General features: G+C 54.8%; 1 protein-coding gene across 1 annotated transcript in view; it reads left to right on the top strand.

Annotated features, from left to right (window-relative positions):
* arhgef2b (rho/rac guanine nucleotide exchange factor (GEF) 2b) overlaps nucleotides 1-16,282 on the top strand; it is a 281,563-nt gene that overhangs the window by 244,291 nt on the left and 20,990 nt on the right. The window contains exon 12 of the mRNA XM_072490452.1: nucleotides 4,785-4,973. Within this exon, the coding sequence (XP_072346553.1) occupies nucleotides 4,785-4,973 (189 nt within the window). The remainder of the gene's footprint in view (nucleotides 1-4,784; nucleotides 4,974-16,282) is intronic.

Here is a 16,282-nt window from a genome sequence, read left to right as displayed (position 1 = left end):
CTCTCTCTCTCCACACCGTTTCCCTCGCTCTCTCTCTCTCCACACCGTTTCCCTCGCTCTCTCTCTCTCCACACCGTTTCCCTCTCTCTCTCTCCACACCGTTTCCCTCTCTCTCTCTCTCTCCACACCGTTTCCCTCTCTCTCTCTCCACATCGTTTCTCTCGCTCCCACTCTCTCTCCACACCGTTTCCCTCGCTCTCACTCTCTCTCCACACCGTTTCCTTCGCTCTCTCTCTCTCCACACCGTTTCCCTCGCTCTCTCTCCCTCTCCACAACGTTTCTCTCTCTCTCTCTCTCCACACCGTTTCCCTCTCTCTCTCTCTCTCCACACCGTTTCCCTCCCTCTCTCTCTCCACACTGTTTCCCTCGCTCTCTCTCCACACTGTTTCCCTCACTCTCTCTCTCTCTCCACACCGTTTCCCTCGCTCTCTCTCTCCACACCGTTTCCCTCGCTCTCTCTCTCCACACCGTTTCCCTCACTCTCACTCTCTCTCCACACTGTTTCCCTCGCTCTCTCTCTCCACACCGTTTCTCTCTCTCTCTCTCCACACCGGTTCCCTCGCTCCCACTCTCTCTCCACACCGTTTCCCTTGCTCTCTCTCTCTCCACACTGTTTCCCTCGCTCTCTCTCTCCACACTGTTTCCCTCGCACTCTCTCTCTCCACACTGTTACCCTCGCTCTCTCTCTCCACACTGTTTCCTCGCTCTCTCTCCACAGTTTCCCTCGCTCTCTCTCGCTCAGCCCACACTGTTTCCCTCGCTCTCGCTCTCTCTCTCCACACCATTTCCCTCACTCTCTCTCTCTCTCTCCACATTGTTTCCCTCGCGCTCTCTCTCTCTCTCTCCACACCGTTTCCCTTGCTCTCTCTCTCCACACCGTTTCCCTCACTCTCTCTCTCCATACCGTTTCCCTCGCTCTCTCTCTCTCCACACCGTTTCGCTCTCTCTCTCCACACCATTTCCCTCACTCTCTCTCTCCACACCGTTTCCCTCTCTCTCTCTCCACATCGTTTCTCTCGCTCTCTCTCTCCACACCGTTTCCCTCTCTTTCTCTCTATCTTCACACCGTTTCCCTCTCTCTCTCTCCACACCATTTCCCTCGCTCTCACTCTCTCTCTCCACACTGTTTCCCTCTCTTTCTCTCTATCTCCACACCGTTTCCCGTCGCTCTCTCTCTCTCCACATCTTTTCCCTCGCTCTCTCTCTCTCCACACCGTTTCCCTCGCTCTCTCTCTCCACACCATTTCCCTCACTCTCTCTCTCTCTCTCCACATTGTTTCCCTCGCGCGCTCTCTCTCTCTCTCCACACCGTTTCCCTTGCTCTCTCTCTCTCTCCACACCGTTTCCCTCACTCTCTCTCTCCATACCGTTTCCCTCGCTCTCTCTCTCTCCACACCGTTTCGCTCTCTCTCTCCACACCATTTCCCTCACTCTCTCTCTCTCCACACCGTTTCCCTCTCTCTCTCTCCACATCGTTTCTCTCGCTCTCTCTCTCCACACCGTTTCCCTCACTCTCTCTCTCCACACCATTTCCCTCGCTCTCTCTCCACATCGTTTCCCTCGCTCTCTCTCTCTCCACACCGTTTCCCTCGCTCTCTCTCTCTCCACACCGTTTCCCTCGCTCTCTCTCTCCACACTGTTTCCCTCTCTCAATCTCTCCACCCCGTTTCCCTCGCTCTCTCTCTCCACACCGTTTCCCTCGCTCTCTCTCATTCCACACCGTTTCCCTCTCTCTCTCTCCACACCGTTTCCCTCTCTCTCTCTCTCTCCACACCGTTTCCCTCGCTCTCTCTCTCTCCACACCGTTTCCCTCTCTCTCTCTCCACACCGTTTCCCTCTCTCTCTCTCTCCACACCGTTTCCCTCTCTCTCTCTCCACATCGTTTCTCTCGCTCCCACTCTCTCTCCACACCGTTTCCCTCGCTCTCACTCTCTCTCCACACCGTTTCCCTCGCTCTCTCTCTCTCCACACCGTTTCCCTCGCTCTCTCTCCCTCTCCACACCGTTTCTCTCTCTCTCTCTCTCCACACCGTTTCCCTCTCTCTCTCTCTCTCTCCACACCGTTTCCCTCCCTCTCTCTCTCCACACTGTTTCCCTCGCTCTCTCTCCACACTGTTTCCCTCACTCTCTCTCTCTCTCCACACCGTTTCCCTCGCTCTCTGTCTCCACACCGTTTCCCTCGCTCTCTCTCTCCACACCGTTTCCCTCGCTCTCACTCTCTCTCCACACCGTTTCTCTCTCTCTCTCTCCACACCGGTTCCCTCGCTCCCACTCTCTCTCCACACCGTTTCCCTTGCTCTCTCTCTCTCCACACCGTTTCCCTCGCTCTCTCTCTCCACACTGTTTCCTCGCTCTCTCTCCACAGTTTCCCTCGCTCTCTCTCTCTCCACACTGTTTCCCTCGCTCTCTCTCTCTCCACACCATTTCCCTCACTCTCTCTCCACAGTTTCCCTCGCTCTCTCTCGCTCAGCCCACACTGTTTCCCTCGCTCTCGCTCTCTCTCTCCACACTGTTTCCCTCGCTCTCACTCTCTCTCTCCACACTGTTTCCCTCGCTCTCTCTCTCTCCACACCGTTTCCCTCGCTCTCTCTCTCTCCACACCGTTTCCCTTGCTCTCTCTCTCCACACTGTTACCCTCGCTCTCTCTCTCCACACTGTTTCCCTCGCACTCTCTCTCTCCACACTGTTTCCTCGCTCTCTCTCCACAGTTTCCCTCGCTCTCTCTCTCCACACTGTTTCCCTCTCTCTCTCTCTCTCCACAGTTTCCCTCGCTCTCTCTCGCTCAGCCCACACTGTTTCCCTCGCTCTCACTCTCTCTCTCCACACTGTTTCCCTCGCTCTCTCTCTCTCCACACCGTTTCCCTCGCTCTCTCTCTCTCCACACCGTTTCCCTTGCTCTCTCTCTCCACACTGTTTCCCTCTCTCTCTCTCTCCACACTGTTTCCCTCGCACTCTCTCTCTCTCCACACTGTTTCCCTCGCTCTCTCTCTCCACACTGTTTCCCTCGCACTCTTTCTCTCTCCACACTGTTTCCTCGCTCTCTCTCCACAGTTTCCCTCGTTCTCTCTCGCTCTGTCCACACTGTTTCCCTCCCTCCCTCTCTCTCTCCACACTGTTTCCCTCGCTCTCTCTCTCTCCACAGTGTTTCCCTCGCTCTCTCTCTCTCTCCACACTGTTTGCCTCGCTCTCTCTCTCTCTCCACACCGTTTCCCTCACTCTCTCTCTCCACATCGTTTCTCTCGCTCTCTCTCTCTCTCCACAACATTTCCCTCACTCTCTCTCTCTCCTCACCGTTTCCCACGCTCTCTCTCTCTCTCTCCACACCGTTTCCCGCCCTCTGTCTCTCTCTCCACACCGTTTCCCTCACTCTCTCTCTCCACACCGTGTCCTTCTCTCTCTCCACACCGTTTCCCGTCGCTCTCTCTCTCTCCACATCTTTTCCCTCGCTCTCTCTCTCTCCACACCGTTTCCCTCGCTCTCTCTCTCCACACCGTTTCCCTCGCTCTCTCTCTCTCTCCACACCGTTTCCCTCCCTCTCTCTCTCCACACCGTTTCCCTCGCTCTCTCCACAACGTTTCCCTCGCTCTCTCTCTCTCTCCACACCGTTTCCCTCACTCTCTCTCTCCACACCGTTTCCTTCTCTCTCTCCACACCGTTTCCCGTCGCTCTCTCTCCACACCGTTTCCCTCGCTCTCTCTCCACACCATTTCCCTCATCTCTCTCTCTCTCCACATTGTTTCCCTCGCGCTCTCTCTCTCTCTCCACACCGTTTCCCTCGCTCTCTCTCTCTCGCCACACCGTTTCCCTCACTCTCTCTCTCCATACCGTTTCCCTCGCTCTCTCTCTCTCTCTCCACACCGTTTCGCTCTCTCTCTCCACACCATTTCCCTCACTCTCTCTCTCTCCACACCGTATCCCTCTCTCTCTCTGCCCACACCATTTCCCTCGCTCTCTCTCTCTCCACATCGTTTCTCTCTCTCTCTCTCCACACCGTTTCCCTCGCTCTCTCTCTCTCCACACTGTTTCCCTCGCTCTCTCTCTCTCCACACTGTTTCCCTCGCTCTCTCTCCTCTCTCCACACCGTTTCCCTCACTCTCTCTCTCTCTCTCCACACCGTATCCCTCGCTCTCTCTCTCTCCACACCGTTTCCCTCGCTCTCTCTCTCTCCACACCGTTTCCCTCGCTCTCTCTCCACACTGTTTCCCTCGCTCTCTCTCTCTCTCTCCACACCGTTTCCCTCGCTCTCTCTCTCCACACCGTTTCCCTCGCTCTCTCTCTCCACACTGTTTCCCTCGCTGCCTCTCTCTCTCTCCACACTGTTTCCCTCGCTGCCTCTCTCTCTCTCCACACTGTTTCCCTCGCTCTCTCTCTCTCCACACTGTTTCCCTCGCTCTCTCTCTCTCCACACTGTTTCCCTCGCTCTCTCTCTCCACACTGTTTCCCTCGCTCTCTCTCTCTCCACACTGTTTCCCTCGCTCTCTCTCTCTCTCCACACTGTTTCCCTCGCTCTCTCTCTCTCCACACTGTTTCCCTCGCTCTCTCTCTCCACACTGTTTCCCTCGCTCTCTCTCTCTCTCCACACCGTTTCCCTCGCTCTCTCTCTCCACACTGTTTCCCTCGCTCTCACTCTCTCTCCACACTGTTTCCCTCGCTCTCTCTCTCTCTCCACACTGTTTCCCTCGCTCTCTCTCTCTCCACACTGTTTCCCTCGCGCTCTCTCTCTCTCTCTCTCCACACCGTTTCTCTCGCTCTCCGGCTGTTCTGATTCTCTCTCCTGTCCCCCAGATGAGATCCAGCAGAAGGATCGAGGTATCACGGTGCTCCTGGAGGAGAGGTCCGCCCTCTTCCTGCAGACTCTCCAGCTGACGGCCTGCGAGGAGCTGACTCCAGAATTCAGCTGCCGGAAACTCTTCCGATCGGAGTCCAGCGAATGTCCCAGGGGAGAGAAGCTCCTCAGTGACGCCCTGAAAGAAGGTAATCGAGGCGGCAGCCTTGTCGAAGGAGCCTCGGCGAGTGGCCGCGGTGCGAGTTGTAGGCGGCGCACACGGCTGTGAGTCGGGGGGGGGAGTGAATGTCGGTGGTTAGCGTGTCGATCGAGCGGGGCTGCTTTGTCCTGGATGGTGTCGAGCTTCTCGAGTGTTGTTGGGAGCCGCGCTCATCCAGGCGAGTGGGGAGTCTCACATCACCCTCCTGACTCGTGTCCTTGTCGATGGTGGACAGGCTTTGGGGGGTCAGGAGGTGAGTTTCTCTCCGCAGGATTCCCAGCCTCTGACCTGCTCTGGGAGCCACAGTATTAATATGGCTGGGTCCAGTTCAGGTTCTGGTCAATGGTAACCCCCAGGATGTGGATTGTGGGGATTCAGCGACGGTGATGCTATCGAATGTCAAGGGGGCGATGGTTAGATCCTCTCTTGTAGGAGACGGTCATTGGCTGGAGGGAGGGCGAGAGAGGGTAAGTTCGGGAATCCCGGGCCGGAGAGTTGGCGGGGATGGTCCGAGGGGCAGGTCAAGCAAGGGTCGAGCACTCTGGGGGTCGGGGCGAGGGCGCCAAAGGGTCAGGGAGTCTGGGGGAGGATCATGTGATCAGGGCGAGTTTCAGGGCAAGGCACCGAGGGGTTAGAGCAAAGGTCAGCCAGTTGGAAAGGGTGAAAGACACAGGGGAAAGGTCAAGGGGTCAGGGTGTTGGGCAGCTGGGAGGTCAGACGGAGGGACAAAGGGTCAGCGAAGACGTCAAGGTCACAGTGTATTGGGGAGGGGTCAGGGGTCAGGATGTTAGGGAGGGATCAAGGTTCCAGAGAAGGGGCCCCGGTTTGGGGGGGGGGGGGGTGGTTTAAGGAGTCAGGGCAGGGTCAAGGTACTGGGGAAGGGTTAAACGGTTGGATCGCCAGTATGTCGGGGGACAAGACAAGGGTTAAGGTGTCCGGGGAAGGGTCAAGGGGTCAGGGTGCCAGCGTGTCGGGGGGGAGGGGGGGGGGCGGGTTGTCAGGCGAAGGGTCAAGGGGTCTCTGGGCGAGGGGAGTTGCTCACTGGGATTGACGGTGTCCCTGTGGGAGTGACGGAATCCCTGTGGGAGTGACAGAATCCCTGTGGGAGTGACGGAATCCCTGTGGGAGTGACGTAATCCCTGTGGCAGTGACGTAATCCCTGTGGGAGTGACGTAATCCCTGTGGGAGTGACGGAATCCCTGTGGGAGTGACGTAATCCTCTGTGGGAGTGACAGAATCCCTGTGTGATTGACGGAATCCCTGTGGGAGTGACGGAATCCCTGTGTGATTGACGGAATCCCTGTGTGATTGACGGAATCCCTGTGTGAGTGACGGAATCCCTGTGGGAGTGACGGAATCCCTGTGGGAGTGACGGAATCCCTGTGGCAGTGACGTAATCCCTGTGGGAGTGACGTAATCCCTGTGGGAGTGACGGAATCCCTGTGGGAGTGACGTAATCCTCTGTGGGATTGACGTAATCCCTGTGGGAGTGACGTAATCCCTGTGGGAGTGACGGAATCCCTGTGGGAGTGACGTAATCCTCTGTGGGATTGACGTAATCCCTGTGGGAGTGACGTAATCCCTGTGGGAGTGACGGAATCCCTGTGGGAGTGACGGAATCCCTGTGTGATTGACGGAATCCCTGTGGGAGTGACGTAATCCCTGTGGCAGTGACGTAATCCCTGTGGGATTGACGTAATCCTCTGTGGGAGTGACGTAATCCCTGTGGGAGTGACGTAATCCCTGTGGGAGTGACGTAATCCCTGTGGGATTGACGTAATCCTCTGTGGGAGTGACGTAATCCCTGTGGGAGTGACGTAATCCCTGTGGCAGTGACGTAATCCCTGTGGGAGTGACGGAATCCCTGTGGGAGTGACGTAATCCCTGTGGGAGTGACGGAATCCCTGTGGCAGTGACGGAATCCCTGTGGGAGTGACGGAATCCCTGTGGGAGTGACGGAATCCCTGTGGGAGTGACGGAATCCCTGTGTGATTGACGGAATCCCTGTGGGAGTGACGTAATCCCTGTGGGAGTGACGTAATCCCTGTGGGATTGACGTAATCCTCTGTGGGAGTGACGTAATCCCTGTGGGAGTGACGTAATCCCTCCGGGAGTGATGTAATCCCTGTGGGAGTGACGGAATCCCTGTGGCAGTGACGTAATCCCTGTGGGAGTGACGGAATCCCTGTGGGAGTGACGGAATCCCTGTGGGAGTGACGGAATCCCTGTGTGATTGACGGAATCCCTGTGGGAGTGACGGAATCCCTGTGGGAGTGACGGAATCCCTGTGGGAGTGACGGAATCCCTGTGTGATTGACGGAATCCCTGTGGGAGTGACGTAATCCCTGTGGGATTGACGTAATCCCTGTGGGACTGACGTAATCCCTGTGGGAGTGACGTAATCCCTGTGGGAGTGAACAAATCCCTGTGGGAGTGACGGAATCCCTTTGGGATTGACGTAATCCCTGTGGGATTGACGTAATCCCTGTGGGAGTGACGTAATCCCTGTGGGAGTGAACGAATCCCTGTGGGAGTGACGGAATCCCTTTGTGATTGACGGAATCCCTGTGGGAGTGACGGAATCCCTGTGGGAGTGACGTAATCCCTGTGGGAGTGACGTAATCCCTGTGCGGGTGACGTAATCCCTGTGGGAGTGACGGAATCCCTGTGGGAGTGACGTAATCCCTGTGGGAGTGACGTAATCCCTGTGGGAGTGACGGTGTCCCTGTGGGAGTGACGTAATCCCTGTGGGAGTGACGTAATCCCTTTGGGATTGACGTAATCCCTGTGGGACTGACGGTGTCCCTTTGTGATTGACGGAATCCCTGTGGGAGTGACGGAATCCCTGTGGGAGTGACGGAATCCCTTTGTGATTGACGTAATCCCTGTGGGAGTGACGGAATCCCTGTGGGATTGACGTAATACCTGTGGGTGTGACGTAATCCCTTTGGGAGTGACGTAATCCCTGTGGGTGTGACGTAATCCCTGTGGGAGTGACGTAATCCCTGTGGGATTGACGTAATCCTCTGTGGGAGTGATGGAATCCCTGTGGGAGTGACGGAATCCCTGTGGGATTGACGTAATCCCTGTGGGAGTGACGTAATCCCTGTGGGAGTGACGTAATCCCCGTGGGAGTGACGTAATCCCTGTGGGATTGACGTAATCCCTGTGGGAGTGACTTAATCCCTGTTGGAGTGACGTAATCCCTGTGGGATTGATGTAATCCCTCAGGGATTGACGTAATCCCTGTGGGAGTGACGTAATCCCTGTGGGATTGACGTAATCCCTGTGGGAGTGACGTAATCCCTCTGGGATTGATGTAATCCCTGTGGGAGTGACTTATTCCCTGTGGGAGTGACGTAATCCCCCTGGGAGTGACGTAATCCCTATGGGAGTGATGTAATCCCTCTGCGATTGACGTAATCCCTGTGGGATTGACGTAATCCCTCTGGGAGTGACTTAATCCCTGTGGGATTGACGTAATCCCTCTAGGAGTGACTTAATCCCTGTGGGAGTGACGTAATCCCTGTGGGAGTGACGTAATCCCTGTGGGAGTGACGTAGTCCCTCTGCGAGTGACGTAATGCCTGTGGGATTGGCGTAAACCCTGTGGGATTGATGTAATCCCTGTGGGAGTGATGTAATCCCTGTGGGATTGGCGTAATCCCTCCGGGAGTGATGTAATCCCTGTGGGAGTGACGTAATCCCTGTGGGATTGACGTAATCCCTGTGGGAGTGACGTAATCCCTCTGGGATTGACGTAATCCCTGTGGGATTGACGTAATCCCTGTGGGAGTGACGTAATCCCTGTGGGAGTGGCGTAATCCCTCTGGGATTGATGTAATCCCTGTGGGAGTGAAGTAATCCCCGTGGGAGTGACGTAATCCCCGTGGGATTGACGTAATCCCTTTGGGATTGACGTTATCCCTGTGGGAGTGACGTAATCCCTGTGGGATTGACGTAATCCTCTGTGGGATTGACGTAATCCCTGTGGGAGTGACGGAATCCCTGTGGGAGTGACGTAATCCCTGTGGGAGTGACGGTGTCCCTTTGGGAGTGACATAATCCCTGTGGGAGTGACGTAATCCCTGTGGGAGTGACGGAATCCCTTTGTGATTGACGGAATCCCTGTGGGAGTGACGTAATCCCTGTGGGATTGACGTAATCCCTGTGGGATTGACGTAATCCCTGTGGGATTGACGTAATCCCTGTGGGAGTGACGTAATCCCTGTGCGAGTGACGGTGTCCCTGTGGGATTGACGTAATCCCTGTGGGAGTGACGTAATCCCTGTGGGACTGACGGTGTCCCTTTGTGATTGACGGAATCCCTGTGGGAGTGACGGAATCCCTGTGGGAGTGACGGAATCCCTGTGGGAGTGACGTAATCCCTGTGGGAGTGACGGAATCCCTGTGGGATTGACGTAATCCCTGTGGGTGTGACGTAATCCCTTTGGGAGTGACGTAATCCCTGTGGGTGTGACGTAATCCCTGTGGGAGTGACGTAATCCCTGTGGGATTGACGTAATCCTCTGTGGGAGTGACGTAATCCCTGTGGGTGTGACGTAATCCCTGTGGGAGTGACGTAATCCCTGTGGGATTGACGTAATCCTCTGTGGGAGTGACGGAATCCCTGTGGGAGTGATGGAATCCCTGTGGGAGTGACGGAATCCCTGTGGGATTGACGTAATCCCTGTGGGAGTGACGTAATCCCTGTGGGAGTGACGTAATCCCCGTGGGAGTGACGTAATCCCCGTGGGAGTGACGTAATCCCCGTGGGAGTGACGTAATCCCCGTGGGAGTGACGTAATCCCCGTGGGAGTGACGTAATCCCCGTGGGAGTGACGGAATCCCTGTGGGAGTGACGTAATCCCTGTGGGAGTGACGTAATCCCTGTGGGAGTGACGTAATCCCCGTGGGAGTGACGTAATCCCCGTGGGAGTGACGTAATCCCTGTGGGTTTGACGTAATCCCTGTGGGAGTGACGTAATCCCTTTGGGATTGACGTAATCCCTGTGGGAGTGACTTAATCCCTGTTGGAGTGACGTAATCCCTGTGGGATTGATGTAATCCCTCTGGGATTGACGTAATCCCTGTGGGAGTGACGTAATCCCTGTGGGATTGACGTAATCCCTGTGGGAGTGACGTAATCCCTGTGGGATTGACGTAATCCCTGTGGGAGTGATTTATTCCCTGTGGGAGTGACGTAATCCCCCTGGGAGTGACGTAATCCCTATGGGAGTGATGTAATCCCTCTGCGATTGACGTAATCCCTGTGGGATTGACGTAATCCCTCTGGGAGTGACTTAATCCCTGTGGGATTGACGTAATCCCTCTAGGAGTGACTTAATCCCTGTGGGAGTGACGTAATCCCTGTGGGAGTGACGTAATCCCTGTGGGAGTGACGTAGTCCCTCTGCGAGTGACGTAATGCCTGTGGGATTGGCGTAAACCCTGTGGGATTGATGTAATCCCTGTGGGAGTGATGTAATCCCTCTGGGATTGATGTAATCCCTGTGGGATTGGCGTAATCCCTCCGGGAGTGATGTAATCCCTGTGGGAGTGACGTAATCCCTGTGGGATTGACGTAATCCCTGTGGGAGTGACGTAATCCCTCTGGGATTGACGTAATCCCTGTGGGATTGACATAATCCCTGTGGGAGTGACGTAATCCCTGTGGGAGTGGCGTAATCCCTCTGGGATTGACGTAATCCCCATGGGAGTGACGTAATCCCCGTGGGAGTGACGTAATCCCCGAATGATTGACGTAATCCCTTTGGGATTGACGTTATCCCTGTGGGAGTGACGTAATCCCTTTGGGAGTGACGTAATCCCTGAGCGAGTGACGTAATCTCTCTGGGAGTGACGGAATCCCTGTGGGAGTGACGGAATCCCTGTGGGAGTGATGTAATCCCTGTGGGAGTGACGTAATCCCTGTGGGATTGACGTAATCCCTGTGGGAGTGACGTAATCCCTGTGGGAGTGACGGTGTCCCTGTGGGAGTGACGTAATCCCTGTGGGAGTGACGTAATCCCTTTGGGATTGACGTAATCCCTGTGGGACTGACGGTGTCCCTTTGTGATTGACGGAATCCCTGTGGGAGTGACGGAATCCCTGTGGGAGTGACGGAATCCCTTTGTGATTGACGTAATCCCTGTGGGAGTGACGGAATCCCTGTGGGATTGACGTAATCCCTGTGGGTGTGACGTAATCCCTTTGGGAGTGACGTAATCCCTGTGGGTGTGACGTAATCCCTGTGGGAGTGACGTAATCCCTGTGGGATTGACGTAATCCTCTGTGGGAGTGACGGAATCCCTGTGGGAGTGATGGAATCCCTGTGGGAGTGACGGAATCCCTGTGGGATTGACGTAATCCCTGTGGGAGTGACGTAATCCCTGTGGGAGTGACGTAATCCCCGTGGGAGTGACGTAATCCCCGTGGGAATGACGTAATCCCTGTGGGAGTGACGTAATCCCTTTGGGATTGATGTAATCCCTGTGGGAGTGACTTAATCCCTGTTGGAGTGACGTAATCCCTGTGGGATTGATGTAATCCCTCTGGGATTGACGTAATCCCTGTGGGAGTGACGTAATCCCTGTGGGATTGACGTAATCCCTGTGGGAGTGACGTAATCCCTGTGGGATTGACGTAATCCCTGTGGGAGTGACTTATTCCCTGTGGGAGTGACGTAATCCCCCTGGGAGTGACGTAATCCCTATGGGAGTGATGTAATCCCTCTGCGATTGACGTAATCCCTGTGGGATTGACGTAATCCCTCTGGGAGTGACTTAATCCCTGTGGGATTGACGTAATCCCTCTAGGAGTGACTTAATCCCTGTGGGAGTGACGTAATCCCTGTGGGAGTGACGTAGTCCCTCTGCGAGTGACGTTATGCCTGTGGGATTGGCGTAAACCCTGTGGGATTGATGTAATCCCTGTGGGAGTGATGTAATCCCTCTGGGATTGATGTAATCCCTGTGGGATTGGCGTAATCCCTCCGGGAGTGATGTAATCCCTGTGGGAGTGACGTAATCCCTGTGGGATTGACGTAATCCCTGTGGGAGTGACGTAATCCCTCTGGGATTGACGTAATCCCTGTGGGATTGACGTAATCCCTGTGGGAGTGACGTAATCCCTGTGGGAGTGGCGTAATCCCTCTGGGATTGACGTAATCCCCGTGGGAGTGACGTAATCCCCGTGGGAGTGACGTAATCCCCGAATGATTGACGTAATCCCTTTGGGATTGACGTTATCCCTGTGGGAGTGACGTAATCCCTTTGGGAGTGACGTAATCCCTGAGCGAGTGACGTAATCCCTGTGCGAGTGACGTAATCTCTCTGGGAGTGACGGAATCCCTGTGGGAGTGACGGAATCCCTGTGGGAGTGATGTAATCCCTTTGGGATTGACGTAATCCCTGTGGGAGTGACGTAATCCCTGTGGGAGTGATGTAATCCCTGTGGGAGTGACGTAAACCCTATGGGAGTGATGTAATCCCTCTGGGATTGACGTAATCCTTGTGGGATTGACGTAATCCCTCTGGGAGTGACGTAATCCCTGTGGGAGTGACGTAATCCCTCTGGGATTGACGTAATCCCTGTGGGAGTGACGTAATCCCTGTGGGAGTGACGGAATCCCTGTGGGATTGACGTAATCCTCTGTGGGATTGACGTAATCCCTGTGGGAGTGACGGAATCCCTGTGGGAGTGACGTAATCCCTCTGGGATTGACGTAATCCCTGTGGGATTGACGTAATCCCTGTGGGAGTGACGGAATCCCTGTGGGAGTGACGGTGTCCCTTTGGGAGTGACATAATCCCTGTGGGAGTGACGTAATCCCTGTGGGAGTGACGGAATCCCTTTGTGATTGACGGAATCCCTGTGGGAGTGACGTAATCCCTGTGGGAGTAACGTAATCCCTGTGGGATTGACGTAATCCCTGTGGGATTGACGTAATCCCTGTGGGAGTGACGTAATCCCTGTGCGAGTGACGGTGTCCCTGTGGGATTGACGTAATCCCTGTGGGAGTGACGTAATCCCTGTGGGAGTGAACAAATCCCTGTGGGAGTGACGGAATCCCTTTGTGATTGACGGAATCCCTTTGTGATTGACGGAATCCCTGTGGGAGTGACAGAATCCCTGTGGGAGTGACGTAATCCCTGTGGGAGTGACATAATCCCTGTGGGAGTGACGTAATCCCTGTGCGGGTGACGTAATCCCTGTGGGAGTGACGGAATCCCTGTGGGATTGACGTAATCCCTGTGGGATTGACGTAATCCCTGTGGGAGTGACGTAATCCCTGTGGGAGTGACGGTGTCCCTGTGGGAGTGACGTAATCCCTGTGGGAGTGACGTAATCCCTTTGCGATTGACGTAATCCCTGTGGGACTGACGGTGTCCCTTTGTGATTGACGGAATCCCTGTGGGAGTGACGGAATCCCTGTGGGAGTGACGGAATCCCTTTGTGATTGACGTAATCCCTGTGGGAGTGACGGAATCCCTGTGGGATTGACGTAATCCCTGTGGGTGTGACGTAATCCCTTTGGGAGTGACGTAATCCCTGTGGGTGTGACGTAATCCCTATGGGAGTGACGTAATCCCTGTGGGAGTGACGTAATCCCTGTGCGGGTGACGTAATCCCTGTGGGAGTGACGGAATCCCTGTGGGATTGACGTAATCCCTGTGGGAGTGACGGTGTCCCTGTGGGAGTGACGTAATCCCTGTGGGAGTGACGTAATCCCTTTGGGATTGACGTAATCCCTGTGGGACTGACGGTGTCCCTTTGTGATTGACGGAATCCCTGTGGGAGTGACGGAATCCCTGTGGGAGTGACGGAATCCCTTTGTGATTGACGTAATCCCTGTGGGTGTGACGTAATCCCTTTGGGAGTGACGTAATCCCTGTGGGTGTGACGTAATCCCTGTGGGAGTGACGTAATCCCTGTGGGATTGACGTAATCCTCTGTGGGAGTGATGGAATCCCTGTGGGAGTGACGGAATCCCTGTGGGATTGACGTAATCCCTGTGGGAGTGGTGAAATCCCTGTGGGAGTGACGTAATCCCTGTGGGAGTGACGTAATCCCTGTGGGAGTGACGGAATCCCTCTGGGAGTGACGTAATCCCCGTGGGAGTGACGTAATCCTCTGTGGGAGTGTCGTAATCCCTGTGGGATTGACGTAATCCCTTTGGGATTGACGTAATCCCTGTGGGAGTGACTTAATCCCTGTTGGAGTGACGTAATCCCTGTGGGATTGATGTAATCCCTCTGGGATTGACGTAATCCCTGTGGGAGTGACGTAATCCCTGTGGGATTGACGTAATCCCTGTGGGAGTGACGTACTCCCTGTGGGATTGACGTAATCCCTGTGGGAGTGACTTATTCCCTGTGGGAGTGACGTAATCCCTCTGGGAGTGATGTAATCCCTATGGGAGTGATGTAATCCCTCTGCGATTGACGTAATCCCTGTGGGATTGACGTAATCCCTCTGGGAGTGACTTAATCCCTGTGGGATTGACGTAATCCCTCTAGGAGTGACTTAATCCCTGTGGGAGTGACGTAATCCCTGTGGGAGTGACGTAGTCCCTCTGCGAGTGACGTAATGCCTGTGGGATTGGCGTAAACCCTGTGGGATTGATGTAATCCCTGTGGGAGTGATGTAATCCCTCTGGGATTGATGTAATCCCTGTGGGATTGACATAATCCCTCCGGGAGTGATGTAATCCCTGTGGGAGTGACGTAATCCCTGTGGGATTGACGTAATCCCTCTGGGATTGACGTAATCCCTGTGGGATTGACGTAATCCCTGTGGGAGTGACGTAATCCCTGTGGGAGTGACGTAATCCCCGTGGGAGTGACGTAATCCCCGTGGGATTGACGTAATCCCTTTGGGATTGACGTTATCCCTGTGGGAGTGACGTAATCCCTTTGGGAGTGACGTAATCCCTGTGCGAGTGACGGAATCCCTGTGGGAGTGACGGAATCCCTTTGTGATTGACGTAATCCCTGTGGGAGTGACGGAATCCCTGTGGGATTGACGTAATCCCTGTGGGTGTGACGTAATCCCTTTGGGAGTGACGTAATCCCTGTGGGTGTGACGTAATCCCTGTGGGAGTGACGTAATCCCTGTGGGATTGACGTAATCCTCTGTGGGAGTGACGGAATCCCTGTGGGAGTGATGGAATCCCTGTGGGAGTGACGGAATCCCTGTGGGATTGACGTAATCCCTGTGGGAGTGACGTAATCCCTGTGGGAGTGACGTAATCCCCGTGGGAGTGACGTAATCCCTGTGGGATTGACGTAATCCCTGTGGGAGTGACTTAATCCCTGTTGGAGTGACGTAATCCCTGTGGGATTGATGTAATCCCTCAGGGATTGACGTAATACCTGTGGGAGTGACGTAATCCCTGTGGGATTGACGTAATCCCTGTGGGATTGACGTAATCCCTGTGGGAGTGACTTATTCCCTGTGGGAGTGACGTAATCCCCCTGGGAGTGACGTAATCCCTATGGGAGTGATGTAATCCCTCTGCGATTGACGTAATCCCTGTGGGATTGACGTAATCCCTCTGGGAGTGACTTAATCCCTGTGGGATTGACGTAATCCCTCTAGGAGTGACTTAATCCCTGTGGGAGTGACGTAATCCCTGTGGGAGTGACGTAATCCCTGTGGGAGTGACGTAGTCCCTCTGCGAGTGACGTAATGCCTGTGGGATTGGCGTAAACCCTGTGGGATTGATGTAATCCCTGTGGGAGTGATGTAATCCCTCTGGGATTGATGTAATCCCTGTGGGATTGGCGTAATCCCTCCGGGAGTGATGTAATCCCTGTGGGAGTGACGTAATCCCTGTGGGATTGACGTAATCCCTGTGGGAGTGACGTAATCCCTCTGGGATTGACGTAATCCCTGTGGGATTGACGTAATCCCTGTGGGAGTGACGTAATCCCTGTGGGAGTGGCGTAATCCCTCTGGGATTGATGTAATCCCTGTGGGAGTGATGTAATCCCTCTGGGATTGACGTAATCCCTGTGGGAGTGACGTAATCCCTGTGGGTGTGACGTAATCCCTGTGGGAGTGACGTAATCCCTGTGGGATTGACGTAATCCTCTGTGGGAGTGACGGAATCCCTGTGGGAGTGATGGAATCCCTGTGGGAGTGACGGAATCCCTGTGGGATTGACGTAATCCCTGTGGGAGTGACGTAATCCCTGTGGGAGTGACGTAATCCCCGTGGGAGTGACGTAATCCCTGTGGGAGTGACGTAATCCCCGTGGGAGTGACGTAATCCCCGTGGGAGTGACGTAATCCCCG

The sequence above is a fragment of the Scyliorhinus torazame genome, chromosome 26, assembly GCF_047496885.1.
Source record: "Scyliorhinus torazame isolate Kashiwa2021f chromosome 26, sScyTor2.1, whole genome shotgun sequence".
Taxonomy (NCBI): Eukaryota; Metazoa; Chordata; class Chondrichthyes; order Carcharhiniformes; family Scyliorhinidae; genus Scyliorhinus; species Scyliorhinus torazame.
This window is presented reverse-complemented; position numbering and strand designations above follow the sequence as displayed.